The sequence below is a fragment of the Elephantulus edwardii genome, unplaced genomic scaffold, assembly GCF_000299155.1.
Source record: "Elephantulus edwardii isolate Elephantulus edwardi_28Jun2011 unplaced genomic scaffold, EleEdw1.0 scaffold00048, whole genome shotgun sequence".
Lineage (NCBI taxonomy): Eukaryota > Metazoa > Chordata > Mammalia > Macroscelidea > Macroscelididae > Elephantulus > Elephantulus edwardii.
This window is the reverse complement of record NW_006399798.1, coordinates 15,145,000-15,169,498: the sequence shown is the minus strand read 5'-3', so window position 1 is coordinate 15,169,498 and position 24,499 is coordinate 15,145,000. Positions and strand designations below refer to the sequence as shown.

Sequence of the window (24,499 nt, the reverse complement as noted above, 5' to 3'; positions counted from 1 at the left end):
GTCACAAAAGGATAAATACTGCATAATGCTATTATTGTAAAGCAGACTGACATCAGGGTTGGGGGAAACTGGGAAAAGAGGGAATTAATAATGTATGCTGCATTGAAATAGATGCGGGAGAGAACTGTTTAAAAGGGATCTATTATTAAGTATATTGGCATGAGAAGAGTCCAGAATGAAAGCTGCAAAGTGGAGTGGACTGGGGCAAGGGAAGGGGAGATTGTATAACAATGAAATTTTTTTTTACTTTTCAAAGAGAAAAGGGAATTGAGGGGAGGGGTGGGAGGGGGGGAAAGTGCAACAACGAATGAGTGGAAATCCAAAGTCTCTGTAAACTTTCATTAAAATTCATAATAAAAAAAGGAATATGAGAATATAAAAAAATAAAACAAAGAATCTACGCCCCCTCCCCAAAGAAATAAAAATGGGAAAATCAACTGTCAAGGACCTCTCCGAAGTGCTAAAGAATAATGATGTCAGTTTAAAGACTAAGGTTTGCCTAATCCAAGCCATGGTACTTTAATTGCTTATGATACATCTGAAAGTTAGACAATGAATAAGGATGACAGAAGAATCAATGCCTTTGAATTGTGTTATTAAAGAATAGTGAATATTCAAAAAGAAAAGAATCCAAGTCTGTTTTGAAGGAAGTGCAGCCAGGGTGCTGCCTTAGAGATAAAGATGGTGAAACTTCATCTTACATACTTTGGACATGTTATGAGAAGTGACGAGTCCTTGCAAAAAGATATCATGCTGGTGGGAAAGGTAAAGGGTCAGAGAAAGAGAGGAAGCCCCTTAATAAGATAGATGGACACTGTGACTGTAGCAACGAACTGGAGTCGTGCAGAGATGGGGAGGATGACACAGGAGCAGGCAGGGTTCAGATCTGTGGTTCAAAGAGTCCCTATCAGTCACAGAAACTTGATCACATTTAACAACAACAGGTTGCAATTCATTATATATTTAGTTACATCAACAAGGGGCCTTTCCCATCTACATGAATTTTTCTTCTCCTTTTTGTTTTTTATTGTGATTTAAGCGAAAGTTTACAAAGCAAATTAATTTTTCATCCAGCCATTCATACACATTTTGTTCTATAACATTAATTTCAATACTCACAGTGCAAGTGTGCCTTCCCCACTTCTTCTCTGTGATTGATTTCCATTTTTTTAAAATTATCTCTCTGTCTTCCTTTACTTTAGTGATATTGTGCTAATTAATCCCCTTATTCTATATTGCCTTTCCCTTCATCATCTTAATATGTTTTTATGACCTCACATACTTTTAAGGAGAGGTTATCCCGTAGAGAGGGACAACATGCTTGGAGAGGTGGAGGGATGGGGAAAGAGAGGAAGACTCGACTAGAAGAATTAACGTATTGATGGCAGCAATGGGCTTGAATGTGTCTAAGATTGTGACTATGGCCCAGGATAGGACACGGCTCTGATCTGTTTTCCCAGAGTTAATATGAGTCATACTCAACTCAATGGCACCTAACAACAACAACAACAACAAATATCTATTTACTAATTTTTACTCTCCCTTCCCTCACTTTCCATCACTATCCAAGAATGATTCTATGTGTAAACCTTTCCTTAGCTTTTCCAAATGCTATTATACATTATTTGCCCCTTTGAGGCTTATTTCACTCAGTATAACATCCTCCAGACTAACGCACGTTATACAAAATTTCACAAAGTCTTTATTTTTTTCAGTGTTGCATACTATGGTATTGTGTAAATGTACCGCCGTTTCTTACCCATTAATCCACTGATGGACACTTGGGTTGTTTTCATCTCTTTGTTGTTGTAAATAATGCTGTAGTGAACATCAGTGTATACATATCTGCTAACATTCCAGCTTGTGTTTCCTTAGGGGATAGATATATAGATATATATAGTAGTGGGATTTCTGCATCAAATGATATTTCTATTTCCATTTTTTAAAATAAAGTACCAAGCTGCTTTCCATATTGGATGCACCATTTCATGTTCCTACCAACAGTGTACAAGAATTCCAATATATCTACAAACTCGCCAACTTTTCTCACTTATTGTCTTGCTGACTGTTGCTGTTGTTGCTGGAATGAGAAGATACATCATTGTTTTTCTTAGGTGCCATGGAGTTGATGTTGACTTGTAGTGACCGTATGTACAAGAGATTGAAACCTTATCCAATCCTGTTATAATCCTTTTCTTTTACAATCTCTGGTGTGCTTAAAGAACAAATATATATGCCTTGGAGAAGGTGCAGCCAGAGTTCTCCTTGGAGGCAAAGATGACACGATTTCCTCTCATCTTTGAGTATTTTGTTAGGAGAGACTATTGCTTGGAGAGGAACATCATGCTTGGAAAGGTGAAGGGTCAGTGAGAGAGAGGAAGACCTTTAATAAGATGTATTGGCAGAGTGATTGCAGAAGTTGGCTTAAGTATGTCAGAAATGATGAGGATGGCATGGGATAGGACAGGACTCCGATCTCTCAGAGTTTCTATGAGTCATACTAGATGGCACCTAACTACAACACTAGCTAGTGATATTGAGCATTTTTTCACATGTTTCTTGGCCATCTGATTATCTTCTTTGAGTTTTTTTGTCTGTTGGTTTGTTTTGTATTGTTTGGGTTTTTTTTGTTTGTTTGTTTTTGTTTTTAATATATGAGCTTTTTAGAGACCTAGTGGCAAGAAGCTGCACTGCAATCCCAAAGGCACACAGTTTGAGGCCACGAGCTGTCCTGCAGGAGAAGGATGGGCAATCTCCTTCTGTGCAATTAACTGCCTCTGAAAACCTGCAGGAGGGTCAGCTATGGGTCAGTTCTAACTCTATGGTACACAACAACAATAACATGAGCTTATTGTCACAGAAAATGTTATTTTTTTTTACTGGGTTCAGATTTGGGGGTAGAGGCTCTCAAAGAGGGCAGCCTCCGTCTCTTGATGATTTGCTCCTGGGATTTTTCTTTGATTGCTTCATTCTCTTGGCCAAAAGCTTAGCCGAGCTCTGCAGCCTCCCCCTTATTCTTCTTATAGCGCTGATTCTTCAGAGAAATGTGCTGGTGCTTGTGCTGCAGGACACGTGGAGTAACAAGATGCTGAATTGGGGGCGCTTTGGTCCTGAGTTTCTTGCCTTTTTTTTTCAGTGGCTTTCTCACAACGCAGGGACAGACATCATCTTCCTTGGAGAGACTGAAGAGTTTGTGAATTCTGCTGGCTCTTTTGGGCCCCAGGCGATGAGGCACCTCGTCATATCAGTCAGTCCGGGAATATCCTTCTTTCCTTTCTTCACATAACCAAGTTGAGAACACTTAGATTGGTATCCGCAATGTAACGCTGGGCAGATTTGCGCTTCCTTTCTCCAGTTCTCCGTGGTCTATAACAGGAGTGCCTCTTACTCAGCAGCAGGCGAACTCAGTCATGGAGCATGACCCCCTGCTTCATGGGAAAACCTCGTTTGTTGTTTCCACCACTGATCCAGACAACATAGCCCTTACACTCAACACTGAGAGAGTCAGCAGCAACTTAGGTGGCCATTCGCTTCTCATAAAACTTGGTTGAGTGCTGTCAAATCGCCTGTGACTCATAGCGACCCTATGTACAACAGCCCTAAACCCTGTTCTACCCCTTGCCAATCTTATTATCTCTGACACACCTATCCCCATTACCCTAGTCACTGAATCAATTAATCTCATCGAGGGTCTTCCCCTCCCGCACTGTCCCTCCACACTCCCAAGCATGACGTCCTTCTCCAAGGACCAGTCCCCTCTTTGCAACATGTCCAAAGTATGTCAGATGGAGCTTCAGAATCCTTGCCTCCAAGGAGCAGCCTGGCTTCAGCCTCTCCAGAAAGGCCTAGTTTGTTTCCCTAGCACTCCATGGTATACTCAGTGCTCTTCTCATAAAATATACAAATTTTGCATTCATCGTCTACTTCAATGAGTTTTGGCAGCCAATGGCTAGTAAGATGTTCAGCTTCATGGTGAAGCAGCCAAATTCCCTGATTATCTTCTTTGATGAAGTGTTTTTCCATGTCCTTCGTACGGGAGCTCTGGTGGCCTAGTCCATAGGGAGCTGCCCTGCTAATGTAAAGGTGGCATCTCTCCGGCAGATCAAATCTACCAGTAGCTTTCTGGGAGGAAGATGGGTCATCGCTCCCCAAGTCATTTAGCCTCTGAAAAACCACTGTAAGATGGTATAATCTCTTCCCAGGCAATATCAAGTCTCCAAAGGGCATGAAGAGCTGCTTCCCAAGATCAAGTTTGTTGTTGTTATGTGCTGTCAAGTCACTTACGACTTATAGTAACCCTATGAACAATAGCTCTGAAGTCTACCCTGTCCTGAGCCAATCTCACTGACTCCAACACATCTACATCCAGTGCCCTAGTCACTGCACCAATTCATCTCATCTGGGGTCTTTCTTTCCTGTGTTGTCCCTCCACCCTTTCAAGCATGGTGTCCTTCTCCAAGAAGTGGTCCCTCCTGGCCACATGCCCAAAGTATGTAAGATGGAGCTTCAAAATCCTAGCCTCCAAGGAGAAACTTGATTTCACTTTCTCTAAGACAGACCTATTTGTTTTCTTGGTGGTCATGGTATGTTCAAGACTCTTCTCCAGCACCAAATCTCAAAGGCATAAATTCTTCTTCTGTCATCCTTACTCATTATCCAGCTCTCTGATGCAGAGCAAGTAACTGTGAAGATCATGGACTGGATCAGGTGCACTTTAGTCTCCAGACTGATATTGTTGCTTCTCAGTACTCTAGAGAGGTCCCTCCCTGACAGCAGATTGACCTAATGCAATTCACATTTTAATTTCCTGGCTGCTGGTGCCAAGATTGTTAATTGTGGAGCTGATAAGAGCTTCAATCTCTTCTTCATCCATCATGGTGCCCAAGATCATAGTTGTTGAAAATCAGCTTCTACTCTGAATGCTCATGGGTCACCACTAGTTGCGTTGACTTCTCTCATAAGATGTACAGCCTCCAAAAGCCCAGCCATCAGTCGATTCTGAATCAACACTAATGAGTTTGAATGACCCAGTTTTGTAATTGAGTTATATTTTTCTCTTTGAGGTGTTGGAATTTTCTCTAAATTTTAGGGATTAATCAAATGAGGAATATTCTTATTATCAAGAAAACAGTAATAATAACCATAAGTCTATACCAACTAATCCGTGCATAAAACTGTCAAAATTAGTTTAATTTAGGTGTATCTTCGTTTTCCTGTTTACTGTTATTTTGCATTATTTTTCCAAGGTCACTGTCATGAACAGATTTCAGACTAAGAGAGATTAGGAAGAAAAGCCTAGAGTTCTATGCTGGGAAATTGTTGTTGTTGATTGCCTTCAAGTCTAGCATGACTCATAGTGACCCTATGAATGAAAGGCTTGAAGCCCCTCTACAACTGTTGACATTTATCAAAGTTCATAGAGTTTCTGGAGGCATATTGTTTAGGAAGAAGAAGCCACTCCTTCTTTACATCAGAAAATTAGCCCGTGAAAATATTATAGCTCATAAGTAAACATTGTTTGACTTGGATGCTCTGACCAAGTCCTCAGTGAGAAGGATTGGCAAGATAATCATGGTGATGGCCTTGAACATGCCAGCAATCATGAAGGTGATACAGGACCAGACAATATTGCCTTTTGTTGGACATAAGGTCACCACAAGTTAGGACCAACTTGACAACAACTATATATGTATCTGTTCTTTCTTTATCTTTTATGATCTTCACTGGAAGATTACAGGGCAGTCATTTTAGATGATGCCCTTCAATTTGGATGTGTACAGTGCTTCCTTGAATTATTATCTTTTTGGCAGGAATGTCACGGAAATGAAGCTGTGCTCTTTTCATCGCATGCTGTTAGGAGAAAACATGCTGTCAATTTCCCCATTACCAGTGGGATTACTTTTGATTACTTGATTAAGTTGTTCTGCCAGATTTCTCCATTATAAATTGCTCAGTTTTATCCTTGGCCATAAATAAATATTTTATGTGGAAATACTTTTAAGGCCCAGTGAACAAATGGTGAACATGTAGTTTCTCAATCCATTGCCACTCCTAGTCTTAACATTCACTGGCATTTCTAACAAGAATGAAATATTTCTATGATAATTGTCAAATTGAGGTTTCCTAATTCTGATATTTCTTCTGTATTTATTACATGACATTCCACTGTAAAAGCATTTTTCATTTCTCCATATATCTGTTAATTTGTTTATTGCTTTCAAGGTAGCAGAATTGATTCCTGCTTTATTGAATAGATTATGTACCCATTATAATGGAGTTGCTTTGGGAAAGTCTGCTGTTAGGGACTTCTCCAGTGTATGGAGGAGCAATGATCTCAGTCTAGAGACTAAGGTATGTAGAATCCAAACCATGGTCTTTGAAATTACTTGCTATGCATCAGAGAGCTAAACAACGACTAAGGATGACAGAAGAAGAATTGATGCCTTTGAGTTGTGGTGCTGCAGAAGAGTATTAAACAAGCCATGGGCTGCCAAGAGAACAAACAGGTCTGTTCTAGAGAAAGTGAAACCAGGTTGGAGGCAAGGACTTTTCAATTCCAGCTCCCATACTTTGGACATGTTGCAAGGAGTGACCAGTCCTTGGAGAAGATCATCATTCTTGGAAAGGTGGAGGGTCAGCACAGGAGAGGAAGTCCTTGAATGAGATGAATCGACACAGTGACTGTGGCAATGGGGGCAGGTATGTCAGAGACAGTGAGACTGGCTCAGGATAGACCAGGGTTCAGAGCTATTGCTCATAGGGTTACCATAAGTCATAGTTGACTCAATGGTACATAATAACAACAGCATTCCTTACTTTGTTGCACAGATTGTCATTGATTTGCCAATGAGACCTCCATCGAATAGTTTCTAGGTTCTCTTGACACATCTCTGTCATTCTTTGAGCATAGGAAGGAAGGGAGGAAGAAAAAAAAACCATAAGGGAGGCAAGGATGGAGGGAGAGAAAAAGTTATTATTTTTAAATGGAGGAATAACATACACTTAAATGTACAGGTATTAATGCTCAATTTGGTGAATTATTTTATCCAAGTAAAATTAAGCTCATTGTTGGCAAGTGAATTTAGACTCATGGGACACTATAGGACACAGTATATGAATTATTCCATAGAGTTTTCAAAATTGTAATCTTGACAGAAGTCAACAGTCACCTTCCTTCCCTCACATGCCCATCTAGAGTAGATGGTGAATGCAAACCCACAGCCATTGTTCAAATTAGTCCCTGAATGTTTGGCCACTGTGCCATCAGGGCTTCTGAGCTCCAAGTAGTTATCACCTAAAAGAAGACAGAGAACATTTCTATCTCTCCAGAAAGCTCCCTCATTCAAGGATGTCCACTCACAAGCATCATTAGACACCCTTCTCCTCATCATTGTTTTCTACAATGTCTCCCCCATACCTAGTAGTGGTCAAAATATTATCAATTTGCACCTAATCTTCCTAAGTTTTCTTTACTGATGCTCAGCAAACCAATCACTGGTTTCTCTAACAACCTCATACCTCTATTCTGTAGAACTTGACTCCTATTAATCTTTATCTCCTTCACCTATTTAGTGGATCTTCTGAAGAGTCTGGGAGGAAGGAATCTGAGGAAGGTAATAATGGATCTGTAGAGAGAGATCAGTTGGCCAAGTGGAGAGAAAGTGATGCTACCAAGCCAAAGGTGGGTGACTTTTAATTCGTGGCCCTCAGGCCTGGTTTTCATTGTTTTTGGTGAAATATTCTTCTAGGAGGTATAGCCCACGTGTGTCTACTTGCCGTACACAGGTAACCTGCGGTTGCTGTGAAGCTGAACACTGTGACACTGATGTGTCAAAATACATTAATGGTTACCCATGGCGGACACAGTGTAAGGTGGTGCTCCCTGATTGAAACAAGCTTGGAAGCAAGAGTGGTATCCACTTCTGTAAATAGCTTGCCTCCGGAAACCCTATGAATCTGGAGAAAGGATGAAAGTCCTACAAGTGCTGATGACTTTCATTCATAGGGTCGCTATGAGTAGCCTACGACTCGAAGGCACTTAACAACAACAACAGCAGGGTGCAGGAGACCTGGATTCATCTCCTAGTAGCTCGCCTCAAGGACAACCTCAACTCAATGGTCAATAGAGACTCATGTGAATCTGAGCAGGTTTCGGGAGGAACTTCCTGACTAAGAGGGACTAGAAAGTCCTGAAAATCTATTTTGAAAATCAAGCAGTGGAAAGCCTATGGATTACAACAGTCCCTTGCTGCTGCTCATAAGATTGCTGTGAGCCGGAGAATGACTGTATGACAACTAAGAACAAGAATAAGGAGTGACCCAATGAAACAAGAATCCTTTCTCTTCTGAGGAGGTGGAGGTTGTGTAGTGATTGTGATTTACTCAAAAAAGTCAAAAGATTGTTCGTACTTTATTTTCTTATTTGTATAGGACACAAGGTTGACTAAGAGCAGAGTTTAAGATCCAGTGCCTGACACCAACATTATTTAAGCTCTTGTGTCTCAAGGAACATTAGAACAAGATACGACAAAACCATGGAGTCATGGATGAAATCATGGAGTCAGTTCCTCTGAACTGTTTCAATCCACATCTTCACCTTTCCTCCATTCTCTCTTCCTTCTCACCATCTTTTTCTTTGAATTCCAAATTGCCATTTCACATCAACTCCCTAATCTCTAAAGCAGATCTAATGATCTGTTTGTCTAAAGAGTTAAGGAAATATTTTAAATGAATAAGAAGGATGTTTTGTTGATTTGATACAAGGAAAGACTGAGAAGATTTTAAGGTTGTCTGTTAAGTGGAGTTATCAGGTAGATTTTGTTACAAGTTGCAGATTAAAAATAAATAGAGAAGGAGTAATTTTGTGAGAGGGGACAAAGTGCTAAATCTTTAGATGTCTGAGTAATACGTTCTTGAGAACTGGAAAGTGGAATATCATTTTAGTGGTCAGGAGACTGAGACAGTGAAATATATTAGTAACTGTGCAAAGTTCATACACCAAAAACTATGGTCCAAACAAGGGTTCCTTCGCTGTACTGCATCATCCATTATGTACACAAGACAAAAGATGGAGAAAAAGAGATCTGGACTTCTGTGGAATCTAGGAATCATCAGGATTTTTGGTCAGTAGCAAGAATAAATTATTTGGAGCCTTGACTCTAAATGTCACGGAGACAAACACCAATCGAAGATTTCACAATAGATCCACCAAAGTCAAAAGTAAATGATTAAAGAATGTAGATCTTAGAGGCCCTTTCAGACCATGACACTTCAACTCCCTTATACAGAGAGCAGAGCAAACCCCCCTCAAAGTTAATCATTGAGGACTTTTGTCCGCGCCTCATTCGTTTTAGCTGAGGAAAGCCACGCTGGCTGTTTTAGTGTGAGTGGTTGTCGTCCACAATGATTTCCCCTGTGCTCTTCTTCTCCTTGAGTTTTCTTTGTCACGTTGCTATTGCAGGACGGAGTAAGTACTTTTTCTTTCAGAAAAATAATTACTATATCCAGTTCCCCACATCTACTCTCAATCTGAGGCCTACAGTCTACAAGGCCTACAACTCCTTTTCTTTTTTGAGGGGGGTGCGTGCTAGAGACACTGAATCTATATTTATTCTTTAGTCTTGTGATTATAAAGCTCCTTCACTTGATACTGTACTAGCACAAGCCTCAGTGTAGTCGACTGTCAAATGGGAATAACAGTATTGCATGTAAGGGGTTTCGGGGAGATTATATAAGATACCGCTTAAGCAGCTTCTGGTACAGGACTGGCTACACCCATTATGCTGTTGTTGTTACACACCATTGAGTTGAACTCCACTCATAGCTGATCCTCCAGCAGCACGCTTTCAGGTGGAGTAAATCACACTTGAGGAGGTTGCCTGTATTTCTTCTGCTGAGCAGCTGGTGGATTCAAATCATGTTCCTTTGGGTTGGCACCTCCACTCCTTCCCACTGAGTTCCTAGAGCTCCGTAATACTCATGAGTAGCATTGCTGTTGTCGTGTACCGTCAAGTCGGAACCCATAACCCACCCTCTGGCAGGTTTTGAGAGGCAGTTAATTACACGGAAGAAGAGTGCCCATCCTTCTCTCAATGAGTGGCATTAAAAATTTCATTTTCATTTGTTTGTTGGCTGACCTTCTGAAATTCACATTCACGTTTCTTACCCACCTTCTTTGTACTTGACTCCAGCCTGTCCCAAGCCAGATGAATTACCAAATGCCGAAGTTACTCCATTAAAATCGTCCTATGAGCCTGGAGAGCAGATTGTGTACTTCTGCAGGCCGGGCTATGTGTCCCGGGGAGCCATGAGGCAGTTCACGTGCCCGCTCACAGGCATGTGGCCCATCAACACTCTGAAATGTCTACGTAAGTCGGTGCCTCCGCGCACATTCTCTTCCCCTCTCTGGATGCTGGGCTCGTTGGGATGACCGAGCTCATCGTGGCCAGGGGCCTGTGGGGAGAGGCTGAGAAACCAGAGAGCCTGAGCCGGTGGGAGAAGGGAGTAAGGCAGTAAGTGCTGGCTGGAGAGGAGAAGATCCTAACGTATGTCACAGGGAGGCTGAAAGTCCTGAGTGGGAAACACTCCAAAAATGAGAAGTGAAGACGCTCTAAAATGCAAACTGACCTCAGAGAGATCCTTGGAAGAGGGAAACGAGGCAAATCATTATTTTTGGGGGGCTTTGCCTCGAAATGAAAGCTGAGAAGGCTCAGATAGTTGCTGAAATGTATAAACATTTTCACTTAAATATATACATGTATATATAAGACATCTGAAACAGACACATGCACGAACCCATTACCATCAAGTCAAGTCGCTTCAGATTCATAGCAACTCGCCAATGAGCTTGTGATGACTGTTAATATTGAGAGGAGGAGATTACCTATCTTTCTCCCCAAGAGTGACTGACTGGTGGATTTGAACAGCTAGTCCAATGTGTTACAGATCATGCTACTAGGGGTTGGTTATCTGTCTGTCTGTTTAGGTCTATCTATCTATCTATCTATCTATCATCTATCGCTATTTTTTTATTAAGGAACTCTCATGGTATACTGCATCACATGCAAAGCTAGGAAATACAAAGTCAGAGGTTCAAATCCACCAACTGCTCCCCACCAGAAATAGAAAGCAGTTTGCTTTAATAAGATGTACAGTCTTGGAAACCCAATGGTGGTTGGGATAAGTTGAATCATCAACTCTGCCATAGCGGTTTGGTTTTATTGTTTATTGTCAATAGCTATATTGTTTTTTCCCCATCACATCATGATTTTATGATTTCATGCCAGCGTTATTTACTGAAGCCAAATATTGAGAAATCAACCAGATAGGATTTCTGGCGATTTTATTGGGTAGCTAAGCAGTAAAAAGAAACTAATCTGAGCTCTGGTTATTTACTCACTATGACTTTTGTTAAAAGACTCATACTTATTTTAATATGCTTTTGGGGTAAAGTAGAATAAATGCAATATTTATGGAAAAATTACAACAGACACATTAGATAAAATTTTCTTTCAATAAATCTCAATTCTGGAACATTAACGATTTCATTTTTCATGTTATTTTCCAAATGTGTGTTTTCTCATCATTGCAAAGGTATATGCTAGTTTGTGGAGTTTTTTTCCAGTTTAGTTCGGCATCATAAAATTTTACTATGTCTCGACAGTGGGTCTCTGGTGGCCTAGTGGGTAGGTAGGTGCACTGCTAACCCCAGGTTGAGTGGTATGAATTCACCAACTGCTTTTCAGGAGAAAGAAAATATTACTGAAGGAGCTTCACCTTTTTTCTAAGGAGTGCCTGGTAGATCTGAACATTTCAGTCAGCAGCATAATATGTAATGCGCTTAGATGTCACTGGACTCCTTAGAAATCAGATATTATTGGTTTTGTAAATGAAGGTCTACATGTATAGTCTGCTATCAAGATGTACAATTATAAAGCATATTTTACTTGTGTGTCTAAAATTGTAATACCCTCCATAATTGAGCCCATGAGTTCAATGCTTGATATGTTACGATATATTAAAACAATCCCTTGACAGTGAACATTCAGAATCCAAATTTTGTTAATAGAGGTACCAGTGTGATAAAGGTTTTACAGCATATATAATTTCACCTACTTTGACTAATGTTTTTAATATCATTGTTAGAAGAATTATTGGAGCATGGTAGAAATGAGGATATCTACTTTTTTAAAAAATGGAAAATTTTATACAGAGAAATTTACCTTTTTTGTCTTTCATTGACAGCTAGAGTATGTCCTTTTGCTGGAATCTTAGAAAATGGAATTGTACGCTATACAACGTTTGAATATCCCAACACGATCAGCTTTGCTTGTAAAAAGGGGTAAGGACTTCCAGGCAAAGGGGAGCGAACACAAAGCAAATTTCTGTATCTTTAGTCGAAACATCCTGAGTGGTCCTTTAGGGTGGACTTGATGACTACAAATAAGGTTGTGTCCTACTTTTAATATACCACAGTGAGACCGAGGCATAAGTACACGATGGGAAAAACAATAAGTTAGAAATATGAAGTTACCACTATTAACTAATTTTGCTGCTTCCCATTAATTCCTTCTCTGACGAGGTTCATTTGAAACCTTTATAGCTACATGACGTTTCTCTATAATCTTATTTTTAGAATTTTTTTAGAATTATTTTTCTCATTTTTATAATCCCATTTTTTATTAATTTAGTTTGTTTATTTTTCATTTCAATGAACATCTACAGAGATTTTGGAATTCCATTCATTCATTGTTGCACCCTTCTCCCCGCACAAACCCCTCCCCCCCCGTTTGCAAAATATATAAAACACACATTAACAAAGTTGAAAAAGGAGATAGATAACACTACTATAGTACTTGGAGACTTCAATACACCCCTTTCAAGAAAAGATAGAACTACTAAAAAGAATCTCAACAAAGATACTCAGGAATTAAACCACACAATTAACCAACTTGAACTTAAAGATATTTATAGGCTAATGCACCCCCAAAAGGCACAATACACCTTCTTTTCCAATGTGCATGGAACATTCTCCAGAATAGACTACATTCTAGGTCATAAGGCAAGCATCAACAAATTCAAAAACATAGAAATTATACAAAGTATCTTCTCAGATCACAACGCCACAGAATTAGAAATTAATAACAAGAGAATAAAGGAGAAAAGATCACACATTTGGAAGCTAAACAACAACTTGCTTGAACCCATGTTTATCGCGGCTTTGTTTACAATAATCCCATATTTTTAACTAAAAAATATACACTTTTATTAATCCCTGAGAAATGCATAAAAGTTAACAAGAAAACTCAGTGAGACGAATAGCATTTTAAAAAAATTGTGATTTTAATGAAAGTTGGATTTTCATTCATTCACTGTTGCATATTTTCCTCCCTACCCACCCCTCGGTTCACATTTTTTAAAAAATCATCCATTGGTGCTTAATTGAGTATCAATTTTAAAAATATTCCAGGAATTTCTATTAATAAAACTACAGAGACAAATTATTTCAGCAGTTCAATCAGGGGGAAAATGACCTTGAAAAACAATTAATAAAGCCCTCAATTTTCTCTTTATAATCATACATTAAAATAAAATTAGCACAAATTCACCCCTAGCAGAAGCCGAGTTACAGGCCATGCCTTGGCATTTGTTGTTGTTGTGTGCTGTGGACCTGGTTCTGGCTCACTGCACACCATAGAGCAGAGTAGAAGGCTATAGGATAAGAGTTCCTGGGCCACTATTTTTACAGAGGCAAATGACCAGGTCTTGTTTTCTATGGAGCCACTGGAAGCTTTGAATTACTAAGTTTTTTGTTAGTAAGTGAGTGCTTAACCATTGTACTACCAAGATTCCTTAAACCTTGGTATCAGAGTGAAATGTCAGTCTGGAGACTAAGGTGTGCCTGATACAGGCCTTGGTCTTTGCAGTTATTTGCTAGGCATCAGAGAGCTGGACAATGACTAGGCATGACAGGAGGAGAATTGATGCCTTTGAGCCGTGGTACTGAAGAAGAGTGTTGACTATACCATGGACTTCTAAGAGAACAAACAAGTTCATCCTGGAGACAGTAAAGCTAGGCTGCTCTTGGAGGCATGGATTCTGAAGCTTCATCTGACATACTTTGGACATGTCGCTAGGAGGGACCAGTCCTTGGAGAGGAGCGCCATGCTTGGGAGGGTGGAGGGACAGTGCAGGAGAGGAAGACCCTCAATGAGTTGGATTGATTCAGTCACTGCGGTAATGAGGATAGGTGTGCCAGAGACAGTAAGATTGGCGAGGGATAGAACAGGGTTTAGAGCTGTTGTACACAGGGTTGCTATGAGTTGCAGGCAACTTGACAGCACATAACAAGAACAACGTCAGAGTGAAAATATCTTAGGAATAAAGCTTGGACTTTAGTGATGAAGTCAATTTAATTGGCCAAACAAGGAGAGAAGAATATTTCCTGTAGATGCTTAGGAGAGAGATGAGGAGAGAGATGACAGGAAATAGGCCTTTACAAAATGCAATGCAGCAGCCCCAGCAACGAGTTTTTTATATCTCAAGAGATTTTCACATTTCATCCACTTTCTGAGCAGATTCCACAGAGACACTGTCAAAAGCACAGTAGCCTCACATTCAGGCAAATTTTTATTGTGGGATCTTGTTTAGAATCTAATACTGTATAAAACCATTATTGTAGAATGAGTGTGAGGATCCAAGGTGGGGAGGGGGTGGAAATTGAGGGGCGAGGGGGGTTCGCTATTAATCGTAGGGTTTCACAATTCGATGGGTGGGTAGGTGAGGTGAAGGATCTTTTGTGAAAAGCAATGTATTCAAATTTTGTAAATAAATCAGAATAAAAGAAAAACATTAAAAATAAAAAAACACTACTTGTGAAACAGAAATATAGTCTTTTCATCTGAAACATCAATTTGCTGTTGAGTTTGATGGAAAGCAACCTTGAAAAATATTCGCTTCAAGGGCAGAATGCTGCATTTTCAATGGAGATATACTGAATTGGGAAAACTATTCTAAGATAGGGGGAAAATGTCATTAGTACTGCCACAAAGCGGTGCTTAATGGAGAAACCATCTGAGACACCGCTGATGGGTTATTTTACTGCTTAATGGACTCTGCTGTCCTTTTGCAGGTTTTATCTGAATGGAACTAATTCTGCCAAATGCACTGAGGAAGGAATCTGGAGCCCAGCGCTTCCTGTCTGTGCACGTGAGTCTGTGGGCCCCGAGGCTGTGCTTCTGCCTTTCTAACAAGTTCAGTTGTGAGTGACGGTGACCAAATGCATCCCAAGCAGCCAGGTACTCTCCTGACCTAAGTATTGAAATCTCTCAGACTTGTTCCAATGAGATGACCTTCGTGGCACCACCATCCTGCTCTGGAAGATAAACAGCTGCTTTTGAGGGACGGGAGGGAAGCATCCGACTTAACTCCAAAGAATATTTTGCATTCTCTGCCTAGTGGGGTCAGCATTGCTAGGTTTCTTTGACTCCCCCGTTGCATTTGGCAGGAACATGAAAATAGATGTTTTGATCTTTCAAGGTCTGCCACCATCAGATCAGAAGTTCTGGGAATAATGGATTGAATCCGTCACTCATTCAGGGACATCAATCACGTATTCATTTATTTACATAAACATGTATTGAGCACCTAGTGTGTACCAGATCTCCTCTCAGCCCTGAGGCTACAAATGTAGAGGACCTTGGACCCTCCCTCAGGGAGTGAGGAGGACAAGGAAAGTAGCCTTCACCGGATGCTCAGAGGCCACTTCAAATCATTACAGCCTCTCACCCTGGAATTGGACTGAGTTCCTCCCCAAGGAGGCAATGACTTGTTCAGGTGATGCTGAGAGGAGCAACCAGGGTCACCTCTCCCCAGATGCGGCTCCCACAGGCCCTCTCTCAGAGCAGGAGGCCCAGACAGTGCAGTAATTACTGTTCTTTCATCTCTCCACTAAGTCTTTCCTGGCAAGAGCAAGTAGAAAGGAAAAAGCAATTTTAAAAGAATAGTAGTTAAAGAAAACCTCAACTACAAAGAAGTTTTTAAAGAATTAATTGGGTTTTTCACTTAGCAGTAAGACTCACCCCAGCTTTTATGAAATTGTTTCCCTTTTAAGCAGCTTTGCGTCAACTATGGAAAGTCACTTTGTATAAATTGTAAGCAGGAACGTTACACTAGCTTCCACTGAATCAAAATGAATTCTCATAATTTAATGAATATGTTAATTAGCTGGTATCTTATTAAAGTACAGGTTCTGATTCTGCAGGTAGAGGGGTAAGTCTGGGTTCCTGCATTTCCAACAAACTCCCAAGCTGCTCATCCATGGGCCATACTTGGAGTTGAAAGATCTAGATGGCAGAAGGTAAATCGCATTTTGGTCTGCATTACCTTCCTTGAGGCGAGCTCTGGTGAAGTAGTCTCTAGGGAGTTATATCATTAACCCAATGGCCATGTTTTTCTAGGGGTTTGAATCTACCAGCAGCTCCACAGGAGAAAGATAGGCAATGTACCCTTTGTAGGCACGGAAACCCAATAAAGGGTCAGTTCTTCCTCAAGGATGAGGAGTTTGAGTTTGACTTTACATTAACTTCTTAAAACCTTTTTTACATTGGCGAGGTCAACTTCTGTTGTACAATGTAAAACAAAGAAGGAGAATTGATGCCTTTGAGCTGTGGTGCTGGAGAAGAGTACTGAGAATACCATGGACTGCTAGGAAAACAAACAGATTTGTCCTGGAAAGGGTTAAACCGGGTGGCTCCTTGGAGGCAAGGATTCTGAGGCTCCATCTAACATACTTTGGACATGTTGTGAGGAGAGACCGGTCCTTGGAGAGGGACATCATGCTTGGGAGGGTGGAGGGACAGCACAGGAGAGGAAGGCCCTCTATGAGGTGGATTGATTCAGTGACTGGGATAATTGGTATGGGAGTGTCAGAGATGGTGCGATTGGCACAGGAGAGAGCGGAGTTTAGGGTTGTTGTACATAGGGTTGCTATGAGTCACAAGCGACTCGACGGCACATAACAACAACAACAACAACAGGTCAACTTCATGACCCACTGTTATGGTGTCCATAATGGTGCATGGATAAACCCCACACACATAGTGCTCAAAACATGATTCTGTAGGAACAAGGGAGAATTGAGCTGTCAAAAAAGACTTAGTATGGCATTATTCACTGTAGCAAAGGGGTGGAATTAGTCCAAGCACCCATCAACAATTGAACAGCCACAGACAGAATATTACCCAGCATTGAAAAATAATGAACTTGTAATACAAAACAGAACATGAATGACTGGAAGACATGATGCTGAGGGAAATATCTCAGTCATAAAAGGACAAATATGGGGGAGGGAAGGGCTGGGCGGAGAGAGAAGTACAGCAATGAATGAATGGAAATGCAAAATCTCTATAAATGTTCATTAAAACTATTTAAAAAATTTAAAAAAGGACAAATACTGCATAAGACCACTGTTCTATTAATAAGATTGATATGGGGGCGTGTGTAGAGCAGGAAAAGAATGGATAGATAATGAACGCTGCACTGGAATAGGTGAAAGGAGGAACAGTCTGAAAGGAATGGACAATTAGAAATTATGTGTTAGACAATTAGCAGCCTGGAACAGGATAGGCATTGCAAAGAGAATTGGGGGATTGGAGAGAGGTAAAAGGTACACGCTTGAATGAATGAAAACCAATCTCTTTATGAACTAAGAATAAAAAAATTCTAGACACATTAGTGAGGGAGAGAGAGAAGACTTAGCATGAAGTTACTGTCAGCAGTACTTAACGGGTGATGTCCTCTATTGTCCGTGCCTTCCAGGAGCATTTTCCGGGATGATATTTGGATCAAAGGCTTTGTGAAAGCGTAACCACTGTGTTACTGTATGAGGAAGACTAGTGGTGGCAAAACTGAGATTGAATGCATTTTAGAGGGTTTTGATTTCAAAATCCAGTTTTCTCATTTGGTATCCATATTTGACAGGTTTCTTTTAACCATGACATTCAATCAAAATTTGCATTTTCTTTAGTTTATCTCTGATCTGTTTTATTGCCCTCCCCCCTTCCTGGAAAATATATTTGTAAAACTCAACTATTTTAGTAAAGTAATAATTCTTTTTTTTAAATAAATATAGCTGTAACCTGTCCTCCACCACCTATACCAAAATTTGCAAAACTTCATATTCACAAGCCTTCAGCTGGAAATAACTCACTGTATCTGGACACCGCAGTCTTTGAATGTTTGCCTCAGCATGCCATGTTTGGAAATGACACAATTACCTGCACCGCACATGGAAATTGGTCTGAATTGCCCGAATGTAGGGGTAAGTGTAACGGGACAAAAAGAATTCTCTTAAAGGGACAAAAAGAATTATCTTAGTTTTTTTAATCTCATTTTTAAAAATCCAATTGCTGTGTGGTTTCAAATCCCTTCATTTGACAAGTATTTACTGAGCTTCTACTATTTACCTGAGAAGGCACAAGGTGATGGTGACGTTAGTAGAAGACATTTGAATTCTCACCTGAAGAAAATGCTATATAATGCATTTAGGTGCTTGAAGCTGTTTGGAGAAGCCCCACGAAGGGAGTGGTGCTTGAACTTGGCCTGAGTGGAGGAATGAGGCATGACAGATGAGAGATCATGGCGTGTGCTTATAGTTACTGGAGTTTCTTCCAAATCATATCATATCATATCATATCATATCATATCATATCATATCACCGATATGATGGAAATTAGTGATGCTGTTCCTAAGTGCCATTTGGTTGACTGTAACTCACAGTAATTCTCTACACAACAGATTGAAATCTTGCCCAAGCTAGGACCATCCTCACAATCTCCACTGAGCTTAAACCCATTATTATGGTCACTGTGCCAACCTATCCCCTTGAAGGCCTTCCTCTCCCTTGCTGGCCTCTAATTTGCCAAGCATAATGTTCTCTCCCAAAGACCGGCCTGCCTCTCTTGACAATGTACCCAAAGTAGTGAGAGGAAGATGCACCATCGTTGTCTCTATGGAGCACACTGGCTACACTTCCTCCAACATAGATTTGTTTGTTCTTTGACAGTTTCTGGTATGTTCATTATTCTTTGCCAAAGACCACAATCACATACGCCCATTTTTCTTCTGCCTTCCTTTGCTATTGTCCAACTTTCAAATATGTATGAAGCAATTGAAAATGTTTTGCTTGTCAGGTGTACCTTAGTCTTTAAACTGATGTCCTTGCTCTTTAGAACTTTAAAAGGTCATTTAATGTGAATATTTCATAACCAATGGGCTACACTATTTATTTACTATTACTATGTTTTATCACTTTTACACTTTTCAGAAGTAAAATGCCCATTTCCCTCAAGACCAGATAATGGATTTGTGAACTACCCTGCAAAACAAGCCCTATACTATAAGGATAAAGCCACGTATGGTTGTCATGACACTTTTGTTCTGGACGGTCCAGCAGAAGTAGAATGTGGCAAGCTGGGGAACTGGTCTGCTCAGCCAAGTTGTAAAGGTAGGGAAATGTGGGTGATGCCTTACACTGTCTGCATTGATCTAATGAATCATTTTTGTTTGCCAATCTCTTTTTCTAATCATTTTCTACTTGTTGCTCATCCTTGCTTCACTGCTGTTGGCAGATAAGGGACTTCAGGATTCACATATGTGTGGAGAAGCCTTATGTTTGGGGAGCTTACTTGAGGTTAAATTGACTTATGAAACAAACAGACTTTTTGTAAGCTTGAGATGATGATGATGGAAGCTTGTGTGGGCTTTGGATGTTGCATCGTGACTCTTGCTTTATGAGTATCCTTTTTTCTCACCAACCATCTTTTTTTAAAAAGTAATTCCACATTCCAGATAGTTCAAGAAAAGGAGGCTTATTATAAAACACACACACACACACACACACACACACACACACACACACCCCAAAACGAAAAACAAAAACCAAAACAAACCATGAAGCCTACAGGTAATTATATAGACTTTGATGAAAAGGACATGAACTTCAACTGGTTCTTCTGGGGACTGGAATTTGTTCCTACCCTCTTAATAGCTCAATGGCATCATCATCTCTCTGTTGTTGTGTCTCTTTGTTTGTTCTTCTTAAATATGAACTGACTCTATATCACAACATATCACCTAAAAGATCCATCATTAACCAGCATCTTTCTTCCGAGATGTTGTTTCCTTTTGCATCAAGTAACCATCCTAAACTAGTCAATGGCATACTTTTATGCAAAGAACAGCAATCTAGATGAGGAACAACTGTATCTCTGCCTAGGTTACTATAACCTATCCATTGAACTAGCAAGCAGAATTGAACTAGGTGGAGCAAGTATGATGTCAAATGACTGCTAAATTTGGTTGAGGTCCTTTGAAGCAGAATCCAAGAAAGGAATTTAAATGCAGTTTATATATTAAGTGAATGTCTCAAGGGAAGGAATGAGACAGATGAGATGAATGAGGGCATTGGCTCTTAGACATCAGGGTGCATCAGACTCATAGGGAGGGCTTGTTTAAGCACCTGTTGCTGGGCTTTGTTTTCAGAGATTTTGAGTAGGAAGCTCTGGAATGGATTTCTGAGTTTGCATTTCTGATAAGTTCCAAGTTGAGGCTGATACTGTCCATCCAGGTACTATGATGTGAGAAACACTGAGGATGAGGTCTCAGCCAGCGTCTACCTTCTGCCTAATCTCACAAGGAGCTGCATGATTTTTTCTTCAGAGTTGACCCCACCACGAGCATCCCCTTATCCATCAATCATGAGCTATAGTCTTCTCCTTTTCCTGATGGAGTGGTGGGGCTTGAAAAAGCTCCAGGAAGAGGTAGATTCCTTAGGACCAAAGGAAAATGTTCAGGGTAAGGATCATTTGTGAACCGTTAGCAACCAACATTGGCAATGACTGAAGGACGAATGTGCCAGGTCTGTAAATGGGATCTGGGTAAGACATGGGTGAAATGGTGCCATCTGGTTGAAGTTCTTTTACATTGAGTTCGAGAGTCTAGAACTTCAGCTCTGACCTTCTTATGCGGCTACAGAAGGACTGAAAGGTCATCTTGAATCAAAGGTTACTGTTACATTGACACAGGCCCTCAATTAGCAATACCATTGATGACTAATGCACATTCCTGCAATCTATTTGTCTTGATCTGCTTGATTTCGAGTGTACTTGTCTGTTGGTTCAAATACTATGCTTTCTTTAAGAACGATTTGTTCAACTTTTAAGTCTTGACTACAGTTGTCCTGTCTTACAGCATCTTGTAAATTATCTGTTAAAAAAGCCACTGTGCTTTACAAAGGGGAGAGAGTAAAGCTCCAAGAGAAATTTAAAAATGGAATGTTACATGGTGAAAAAGTTTCCTTCTTCTGCAAAAATAAGGAAAAGAAATGCAGCTACACAGAGGACGCCGAATGCATAGATGGTACCATTGAAATCCCCAAATGCTTCAAGGGTAAGTCTATCATTGTAACTTAACTTCTACTTACCCTTCCCAGAATCTGCACTTTTGTTATATAATGACTGTAAGAAGTTATGCATATTTGGCCACTGGAATTTTTTAATACTGGTTTATTTACAAAGTTCCAGTCCATTGTTTTTCACAACGGATCTTTCTCATTTCCTTCATCTCCCCCACTCCCTCATCAAATTGCACGACCCTATGATTAAACGCCCCCCCCCCATCCTCACCCCTCTGCCCCTATGCTTCCACCCTCTGCCCCCTTGGATCCTCGTATACATTTTGCAATAATGGTATTATACAGTATTTGTCCTTATGGGACTGAGTTAATTCACTTAGCATAATGTTCTCCATTCCCTCCCAAGTTAGATAATAATTTACAAAATCATTGCTCCATTGTGTGAACGTACCATAATTTCTCAACCCATTCGATTTTGGTTGGACATTGGGGCTGTTTCCATGTTCTTGCGATGGTGAATAATGTTGCTATAAATGCTGGCGTATGTTTTAAAAGAAAGAGGGAGGGGAAACTGGCCATTGGAAGTGGACTTCACTAGCATGAACTTCACTCTTTTCCAGTTCTTTTTCTTAAAACTTGGCTGTTGTTGTTGTTGTGTACCATGTAGTTGGAACCAACCCATAGCTGACCCTCAGGTGGGTTTTCAAATGCAGTTAATTGCATGGGAGGAGATCACCCTTCTTTCTCCTAAGAAGCAGCTGGTGGATTTGAACTGCATGACTTCATGATTGCAGCTCAACTTCTTACCACTAGGCCACCAGAGCTCCCTTAGTTTTATTCAATAAATGTCGGGGTGAATTGTACAATGTGGTGTAACTCCAAATTAAATTTGAATAATATTTAAGAGTCTCATTATCACACTGGTTCTGGTGAGGATTAAGGTGGAATGTTGACTCGCCAATGGGTGTGAGATGATGTGATTTGGCCTCCTATTTAAAAGCACATTTGGCCAGCAGTATGGGGCTGGAATCTCTCGGGACTGATTTTAATTGTTTTTGGTCAAACATTCATGTAAGTGGTGTAGCACTGGTCTGTCCATTTGCTGTATAGAGGTAACTTGTGGTTGCTGTGATGCTGAACACTATGACACTGATGTGTCAAATGCAATAATGGTGGACAGAGTCCGGAGGAGCTTCCCGATCAAAACAACCTTGGAAGCAGGAGTGGTATCCACTTCCAAAATAGCTTGCTTCCGGAAACCCAATGAACTTGGAGAAAGGATGAAAGTTATACAAGCTTTCAGGTCTTTTGTTCATAGGTTTACTATGAGTTGTCTATGACTCGATGACACTTAACAACAATAACAACAACAACACATTTAGTCCCAAATTATTACGTTGTTCTTTACTGTTGAGTTGGAACCAACTCATAGCTGACCTTGTGGGTTTTCAAAAGCAGTAAATTGCATGATAAGAGATTCTCTATCTTTTTCTCAAGGAGTAGCTGGTGGATTAGAACCACATGCCTTTGAGCTGACAGTGCAACTCTTTATCTAGTAGGCTACCAAAGCTCCCTTACGTATTTACTAGAACAACACATTTTAAGTAAAATGATATTCTCTTTGTGAAAAATAAAGGAAGTGGATAATAACTGGCCATCCCTTAAATTTTCAGGGTTGAGGTTTAAGTACCTTTGCTGCTAAAAAAGGAAGAAGCAGTCAGAGGCTCAAATGATTGTTGGCACCAGGCTTAGCCCTATTCTGCAGACATTAACAGCGCTCTACCTGCAGGCTGGGAGGCCATACAGCTGAGAGCAGATGGAGATCAGAGAGGAGTCTGAAAATGACCAGAGGAAGAGAAAAGGAATGCTGCTCAGTTAATCACATCTCCCAGGGTTGGCTTGATCATCAGAAATAAGATGTGTGACATGGAGAATGTGCCCAGGCAATCTTAGCTATTATCATTATAATGGCAAATAGTTATAAATGCAAGGAAGAGATTGTTTATTGTTCAAAAGACAGTTCTGGTGAGATGCTTGATACTAAACTGCAGTAGAAGAAAAAAACAAAGACAAAAATCCAACAAACCCCAGAACACAATCAATGAAAAAAAAATACCCCACAATAAATGAGGGGAGAAATCCAACCCAAACTCAAATCCCACACAATAAGTGATAAGCAGCGGAAAAAGTACAAGAGGACAATTTAAAACAAACCCAAAAAAAACCACAGAGCCTTGTTGAAGCTTTTGAGCTTTTCTCTCAGTGAATGTCTTTATCCAGATGGGGCAGTTTGAGTGTGCTGGAGAATAAATAAAAGCCAATAGAGTGAGGTTTTAAATTTTTTTTAATTTTAGCTGTCAGAGTTATATAAAACCCCTTATTTTCTTTCTTGGAATTGAGTGCTTTAACACTAGCTTGGTGTTCTCTTGTATCACTTAAACTTCACACTAAATGTTTCCAGCCATATAATTAAGTTTATCCTACATATTCGTAAAGTGCATTCTATTTGGCTTTGTTATTTAACACATATGGGAATTTCTCTTAAGATGTTTATCTGTTTCTCTCTCCCCTGTCACCCCCTGCTTCCCCAACAGAGCACAGTTCCTTAGCTTTCTGGAAAACGGATGCGTCAGATGTCCAGGCCTGCGAAAGTGATTCTTAGACACAGAATGAAATGCTTGTATCTGTCTGTGTTAGTCCAAGGAGACACATGAAAATAAAAGTTAAGAGCTTACTGCTTCTGTTCTGGTGGAGTTATTCCTCATAGTGGCTGATTTTCAGTTTTGTCACCTGGTTAAGGGACTCAAGTATTTGGAACATCCTTTTATGGCCGTAAAACAAAAATGGTCTACAATTACCTGAGTAACGTAGTTCCCCTCCTCCTCATGTCCTCTCTCAAGCGCATTTGCCTAACTTCCCTGCACTGTAGTGTTCCTCAGAGATTGATCCAATTTGGTATCAGCTTTTTTATTAGAAAGGGAAATTTCTAGGTCATCATCTCCAAGAATGACTTAGACATCTACCACCACCACCACCACCAGTTCCTCCTCCTCATTGCTGTCAAGTCAGAACTGACTCGCAGCTCC

General features: G+C 40.3%; 1 protein-coding gene across 1 annotated transcript; it reads left to right on the top strand.

Moving 5' to 3' along the window:
* The first annotated feature begins 9,402 nt into the window (after nt 1-9,402).
* On the top strand, nt 9,403-24,075 carry APOH (apolipoprotein H (beta-2-glycoprotein I)). Its single transcript, XM_006886402.1, has 8 exons — nt 9,403-9,466; nt 10,191-10,367; nt 12,244-12,340; nt 15,131-15,207; nt 18,131-18,319; nt 19,326-19,505; nt 21,251-21,448; nt 24,008-24,075. Exons 1-8 carry the CDS (start codon nt 9,403-9,405, stop codon nt 24,073-24,075), a joined length of 1,050 nt encoding a protein of 349 aa, XP_006886464.1.
* The last annotated feature ends 424 nt before the right edge of the window (nt 24,076-24,499 follow it).